This window comes from Colobus angolensis, unplaced genomic scaffold (assembly GCF_000951035.1).
Source record: "Colobus angolensis palliatus isolate OR3802 unplaced genomic scaffold, Cang.pa_1.0 Scaffold11, whole genome shotgun sequence".
In the NCBI taxonomy this organism is placed as follows: Eukaryota; Metazoa; Chordata; class Mammalia; order Primates; family Cercopithecidae; genus Colobus; species Colobus angolensis.
The window spans coordinates 6,853,146-6,860,907 of NW_012112030.1; the positions used below are offsets into that span (position 1 = coordinate 6,853,146).

General features: G+C 35.1%; 1 protein-coding gene across 1 annotated transcript; it reads right to left on the bottom strand.

Moving 5' to 3' along the window:
- Positions 1-1,668: 1,668 nt before the first annotated feature.
- Positions 1,669-2,760, bottom strand: LOC105520105 (taste receptor type 2 member 31-like). The gene is given in 3 exon segments (XM_011953706.1): positions 1,669-1,725; positions 1,727-1,803; positions 1,806-2,760. Coding segments are annotated over 3 exon segments (951 nt in total). The 5' UTR covers positions 2,623-2,760.
- Between the last annotated feature and the right edge of the window lie 5,002 nt (positions 2,761-7,762).

Consider the following 7,762-nt stretch of genomic DNA (forward strand, 5'->3'; position numbering starts at 1 on the left):
TGTGTCCTCTTTGATTTCACTGAGCAGTGGTTTGTAGTTCTCCTTGAAGAGGTCCTTTACATCCCTTGTAAGTTGGATTCCTAGGTATTTTACTCTCTTTGAAGCAATTGTGAATGGAAGTTCATTCATAATTTAGCTCTCTGTTTGTCTGTTAGTGGTGTATAAGAATGCTTGTGATTTTTGCACATTAATTTTGTATCCTGAGACTTTGCTGAATTTGGTTTACCACATCAACTTATCTGTTTTATCCACTCATTTATTTGTTCATTAAATGATGTTCATTAAAACATCATTTTTGACCATCTACACTTGGTACTGGGTTCTAGAACCTGTGAGTCAACAGAAAGCAAAACAGACATGATCTGCTTTTTTACAGTTCTTACATTGTACTGAGGAAGATATATGATTAAAAAATACATAAATCAGCTGTGGGAATGATTTATCTTGAGGTTTAAATAACATTGTTAAAATTTCATAACACAAAGAACTAATACCTTCATATACAATTTAGCTGTGAACAAGACTGTACATTTCTTTCTTATAATAGAACTTTCTATTAGTCAATATGTCAAAACACTTTCATTACTGACAACAAAATTATAACGTTAAGGCACATTCCATAATTAATACATAGATTTCATAGATACTATTTTAACATTTACAAAAAGTTTCACTGAATTATTTTCCATCATTGCTATACTACTTTTACATTGATAGTTTTTTTTTTTTTCGGGAAGAGATTTGAGTTCTCCTATCTGAAGTTTAGAAGGAATTTTATAAATGGAAGATAAGGATATATTTAGCAAATCAGGGGCTTAGAAGTGCTTTAGAAAAAATACTAAAACAATTTGCATCAGATCTCAATTCAAAAACAGTTTTTCTTTAATTCAAAAGCTGGAAGAAATGATGTTTCTAACTGCATATGGAAAATGATAATAGCAATCAAGATCATGATCATGAATTTTCATCCCTTTATTATCAGAGAGATTTTTTTCTAAGCTATTCACATACTTGTATTAAATCTAATATTCCTCAGTACTGTTTATGGTAGACATAGACGAAATTTACTCTACATATGCTTGTCACTCAACGTTTTTTGTGGGCATTGTTTTCTATCAATAATTCTGATTGCTTTTTACTAAACATAAAACAGGAGTTCATAATGGAATAAAACCTCAAAGATGCATTCTCATTACTGATTTAGAATTGAATGACTTTACCATCCCAAAAGTTAGATGTTCTAACAACAAATTCTAAGCACACTGTGGTATATTTGTGTGGATCAAGTAACAGTGGAAAACAGCAATATTTTTCCTGAGATAAGCTCTTAGCTCTTCATAATTATAAATAGACATTGTAAATTCTACAAATTAAATATAAAATACATGAATGAAAAGCATGGCTTTGGAATTCTGAGTATTTTTTGTCATATTTTGTATAATTTGGCAGTTTGTGTGAAAAAACAAAAAAGCGTATGTTTTTGTCAGTGTTCTTAAGTTTTTCATATACATTACACACACACACACATACACACACGTATATTTCTTTTGACTAATTTTATGTAAAAGACTTTTCTAGGTATATGTTTGGAAATTATTCATACACATACATTACAGAAAACACAGTAAGAAATATAAAATGTTTCATACACCACCAGTTTGTTTTCTGCTAGAAGACACACCATGCCCCTCTTGGGAATTTATGGAGAAGAAGGCTTCTGTCCTTTCACCCAGTACCTCACGTTCCACAAAAATGAAAGAAAGGTCTGCTTTAGCTTCTTGTTTCCCCAAATCTCGATGAATTTGAAGAATAGCTGAATCTAATAGCTTGGCAGAACATGAAGACAGGTTTGTTTCCCAGACTCTCAAAACTCCAAATTGATATAATTACAGACACAAAGTAAACGACACATAACAAGAGGAAGGAGATCACAATTTGCAAAGCTTTTATGTGGACTTTGGTGCGGGGATCTTGAGATCCTTTGCCATGGAGCTGCATCTTCTTCAGGTGTTTACACAGAGAACAGATTAACAGCAGAAAAGATATCAGGGTCAGAGTGAAAGGTACTAAGTTCTCTAGCGTGGTTACAGTCATATCTGGATGGTAAATCGCATTCCTCAATATGATCTTCCAAGTCATGTTTTCTTCATATTCTTTTGTCCGTACAATCTCATTCATGTTTACCATAAAAATATGACACGCCAAAACTAGCAAAGGCCCCAACAGCATCACCAGAATGACATTCTTAACTCTCCTCTTTAAGTGAAGAAAAATAAGGTTGGAGAAATTGGCAATCTTGAGCAAATAAAATATGCTGAGACTAGTAGCAAGCCAGTTGCTGAAATGGCTGGTTACTGCCCAGACATTATAAGTGGTAGTTCTTACTTCTACACTATAAAAAGCTGGATTCAACACAGCTGAATACCAATTTAATAATAATACCCAGAGCAAACCAACTCTGGAGACTGCCAGAGCAGTGAGAATTTGGTCAGCAAAGGAGATCTTTTGTCTCTTGACCCACTCAGTGGAATTTACCAATGCTATGAAGCCATTAGCAAAATTTCCAATAACAAATGTAACCACTACTAGAATGGAAAAAATGATGGGTAGAAAAGTTATCATGTCTGAACAGACAAAAAGAAAATTTTTAAATGCTGGTGTTGTGTCTGGAGTTGGTTCCTGCAGGTGGGTTCGTGGTCTCACTGACTTCCAGAATGCAGCCAGGGACCTTTGCAGTGAGTGTTACAGTTCTTAAAGATGGCATGGACCCAAAGACTGGGCGGTAGCCAGGTTTCAGCTCTTAAAGATAGCATGGATCCAAAGACTGAGTGGTAGCAAGGTTTATTGTGAAGAACAACAGGACAACACTTCCACAGCGTTGAAGGGGACCTGAGTGGGTTGTTGCTGCCGGCTGGAATTGCCAGCTTTTATTCCCTTATTTGTCCCTTCCCATGTTCAGTTTTTGTCCTATCAGAGTGCCTTTTTTTTAGTCGTCCCTGTGATTGGCTACTTTTAGGATCCTGTTGATTGGTGCGTTTTACAGAGCACTGATTGGAGCATTTTACAGAGCGCTGATTGGTGCCTTTTACAGAGGATTGATTGGTGCATTTTACAATCCTCTGGCTAGCTACAGAGCGCTGATTGGTGCATTTTACAATGCTGGCTACAGAATAGTTCTCCAAATCCCCACTGGACCCAGAAAGTCCAACTGGCTTCACCTCTCAATGAAATATCACTGGTTGTGATTGCTTGAATATCCTGACCTTAAATTCTATATGCACCTAATTTGTGAATGTGCTTGGTCATTCTTTTTACTTTTAAATGTTGTGACCACTGTCAAGCCAGAAATCACCATGGCGTGTTAATTGATGAGTTCAATGATCTCTTTATGGAAAACATTCTTATTTTCAAACAACTCAAATTAACTCATTCATTCATTGTCTGTTCCTTTTATAGGCTGGAATTATTCATACTGAAATTGACAGGAAACCTGAATCCTCATTTGCTAGTACACAAATAGGAGCATATTCTCTTTCAGTGTTTGCAATTTTTCCTTGTGTAAGCTATCCATCATTTGTCTTTAACGACTTCAGTTGTTAGGGAAGTTTTATGATCCAATACATAGTTCATGTAGTAAATGTCTAAATTCTTAAAGGGAGCTTGTTCTTAACTAAAATCATCACCTATATTGACATTTTAAATGCCAGATTTAAATACGCAGAATCCAAACTGCTTTTAGCAAAAGCATCTAAGATTTTCTTGAGAACCACAGGCAGGCCAGTACTCCATAAGATCTGGTTGCTGCTAATACTTTTGTATAGCTTCATTAGTCACAAGCTCATAAATACGCACACATATGCACACATGGGCACACCACTTATGAATGGAACAAATTATTTTCTTGTAACTTCCAAAATAAAAAATGAGTTTCCAAGAGGTTATCCAGATGAAATTAGCCCTATTCTCACACTCTCACACTCAGAGTTTTCAGCCCATGAATGATATTTATTTATCAAACACACATCTAATTCTTAGGACTTTGGTAAAGTTTCTCTGAAGTCTAATGTTTGAATATTTATTACTATATAAAATATTTAGCAATTTTATAAGAATTCCTGAGTACCGGGCTCTTTGATATATAATCTCGCAGCCTACTCCCATTGCAGGAAGACTGACTACCTTGCGTCTGAACTTGGAGTTCAATCATTTAACTTACTTTCATAAACAGAAAATTACTGCACTTTGCATAGATATTTGAGATGGCTTCCGTACTGGAGATTCTTCCTCTTTCCATTTACCATGAGAACATCACCTAGAAAGTACACTGTTCTCAGAAGGAGAATGAGAAACTAATGCAGTCAGGTTGCCTGCAGCTGATCCACACTAAATTGGCCAAACTCTATCTCCAAGATGCCGAATTTGGCCCATCTCAAATCACCAGAGCCATCCATGAAACCCAGCTTAGAAAAGTGAAATCCAGGCCAGGCGCGGGGGAGGGCAAGGAGGGCAGATCACGAAGTCAAGAGATTGAGACCATCCTGGCCAACATGGCGAAACCCCGTCCCTACTAAAAATACAAAAATTAGGCGGGCTTGGTGGCGTGTGTCTGTAGTCCCAGCTACTTGGGAGGCTGAGGTAGGAGAATTGCTTGAACCCAGGAGGCAGAGGTTGCAGTGAGCCAAGATCATGCCACTGCACTCCAGCCTGGGCGAGAGAGTGAGACTCCATCTCAAAAAACAGAACACACACATACACACAAAAATGAAATCCAAAGACATGTGAGATATATATGTCTAATGTAGTTTTAGAGGGTTTTCTCCTGCAGAAAAACATAACTGATGAAAGAACTCTGCTAAATCGAGAGTGTGAGAAGTATGTACATCTTTGTTGTGTCAGGAATCAGGAGCAGAAAGTAAAAATAGATGGGGAATGGCAAAGGTTTGTCCTGTGAGGTGGACAATTAAGGCTACAAGAAATCCTTTGGAAACATCTGCGCTTGACAGATAACATCATCTCTAATTTCCTTATAATGCAACTAAATAAGAAAGTTCCTATTTCAGCTATCTTAGAGTTGTATAAGAATGTATATACAGCTAATTGATTTTTCCCTTCAGTATATAACGAGATGAGTAATAATAATTTCTACAAGACATTTCTCCTGACTAAAAATTATATGTTAAAATTGCAATGCACACTTAGAAAAGAACTCAAATAAAAATTGGAAATACTGGAATGTATCAGGAATGGTCAAGTAATGCTTATACAGGGCAAGAGAGGGAACATCGAGAACAGCCTAAGTCCATCTCCATGCCATTTTTCTGACATAAAAATGGTAATGATTTTCTTCTTTTTGTAATACTTTGGTCAAAGAAGAGAATAAAAGCAAGGTCTAGGCATCCTCCTGCAACTTGGAAGAAATTAAAAATTGATTTGATGTGATAGCATTTTTTAGATAGTAGCTTTTCTGTTTCTAGATCATCATCGCAAACTCTCCTCACAGAGAAATTCAGTGAGAAGTACTGGATCTCAAAACGTCACTTCAATTAATAAGACAAAGTATCTCAACAACAGCTCCACCATTCTATTCCATGATTTTAATTTTACGCTGTTTTTATTGGCAGAAATCAAGACTTCTTAGTTTACAACAATCTTTAAAAGATCAAATAGTGAAACAGCAATTACAAGTTTGTCAAAAACTGAAGGACATCTGATACAAGTAGACTTGAAGTCCCATGGAAATAAAACTGAATCTAGTGCTTCTATGGAATTCCACCATTTAATCCCTATCTGTGAATATAGTTTTGATCATGGAACTACAACCTTTGAAATCCGTCATCACTCACTCAAGTGTGACAGAAGATCTGAGGTCTTACCTCTGTTTGACAATTTGGTCCTAAAAACTCGCTCTTTAGAAATAAAAGCTTGCTCATAAAAATGAGTTATTTACTTTATCTTTCTTATTAGGAAGTTCTATTTACACTAAAATCTAAATTGATTCTATTGTGATCTTAGTGAAATGAGGATTCATTTAAGGTCATCCATAAATAATTATTTGCTTAGGCAATGTATTCTAAAATAAACTACACTTAATTTCTAAACCTAAATGTATTGAGCTTGACTTGAACTTTACTGTTTACTATTGTAACTTTCCCACAATGATGATCTTTTTAAAATTCCTTATTTTCCATATTATGTATTTAAATATTTCAAAAACAAATCATTCCATGAGATAGATGAAGATATACATGATGACGATGACAATGATGATGGCAGGTGAAAGGGAGAATGCTATTTGATAAATGTGATTTCAGTCTTGTTTCTAAGTACTAGAGTTCAGGGTGATGAGAGAACACTATTATTCCTCCTCATGGCCTCATGATACTTCTGTAATTTTCAGCATCAGGCCTAGACAAATACCCTCACATGGCATTTCATCAAGAATAATGTAAAACCAACATATTTTCAATGATTTATTTGCTTCTTTTTTTTTTCTTTTACTGCATTTTTAAAGTTGATAACAAAAGTGACCTCCAACAATTAGGATTCTATTTTGAGGATTTGGGGCATTTTTCAACATGAACATGGATGAATACTCTATGCAATAATACAGTATATCAAGTTTATTTCACCTTTTAATGGCATCATTAGCAAGTCAAATTCTTGCAAATGCTTTTTCACATTCTTAGCTATGGTGACTAAATCTGGATTATTTTACTATAGCAGTCAATATAGCATTATATATGCACAAACATACTCAAAGATCACACTAAATATTTTTATACCTTAAGAAATTTGCCTTTCTATATTTTTTAATCTAATGCAGAGCCAAAAAATGTACAGTAACAAAAAATTTCACCCAACACAGGAATAGTATTGTGAAATTAGAATCCTAACAATATGAGTATAAATATTTCATTTAGAGACACATTTTTGAACATATTTAATACATTTGATATCATCATACTATTATTTATGGTAAATTCATGAATTTCTGACACTTTCAAATGTGTATCACAAATAATTAAATTGGAAATAAGAGAAAAGGTGTCTATCAGTCATAAATATTCAAATTTTTTTGTTTCAAACTCATATTAACACTAAGATGGTGGATTTACAGTTCTTTCTTATCTCTTCTTTTGTTTTAATTAATTTAAGTAATGTTTTGGTACAGGTGTGGTGGCTCACACCTGTAATCCCAGCATTTTGGGTGGCTGAGCCAGGTGGATTGCCTGAGCACAGGAGTTCAAGACCTGCCTGGGCAACATGGCAAAACCCTGTCTCTACAAAAAAAAACTAGAAAAAATTAGCAGGGCGTGGTGGTGAACGCCTGTTGTCCTAGCTACTCTGGAGGCTGAGATGGCAGAATCACTTGAGCCAAGGTAGCAGAGGTTGCATTGAGCAGAGATTGTGCTTCTGTACTCCAGCCTGGACAACACGGCGAGATCCTGTCTCAAAATTAAAAAAGAAAAGTTTTAAATTTTAACTTGGATTTCTTAGTACCATAATGCTCTCTTCTCCTTTATTCAGCAAAACTCTAATTACAATGGTATCTATGAGAATTTGCTGTATCACCCTAATTTTGTACTTAGAAATGTACTTTATGTTTCTGCTTTTTTTAACTTTTTTTTAATACACACTTTAAGTTCTAGGGTACATGTGCACAACGTGTAGGTTTGTTACATATGTATACATGTGCTATGTTGGTGTGCTGCACCCATTAACTCATCATTTACATTAGGGATATCTCCTAATGCTATCCCTC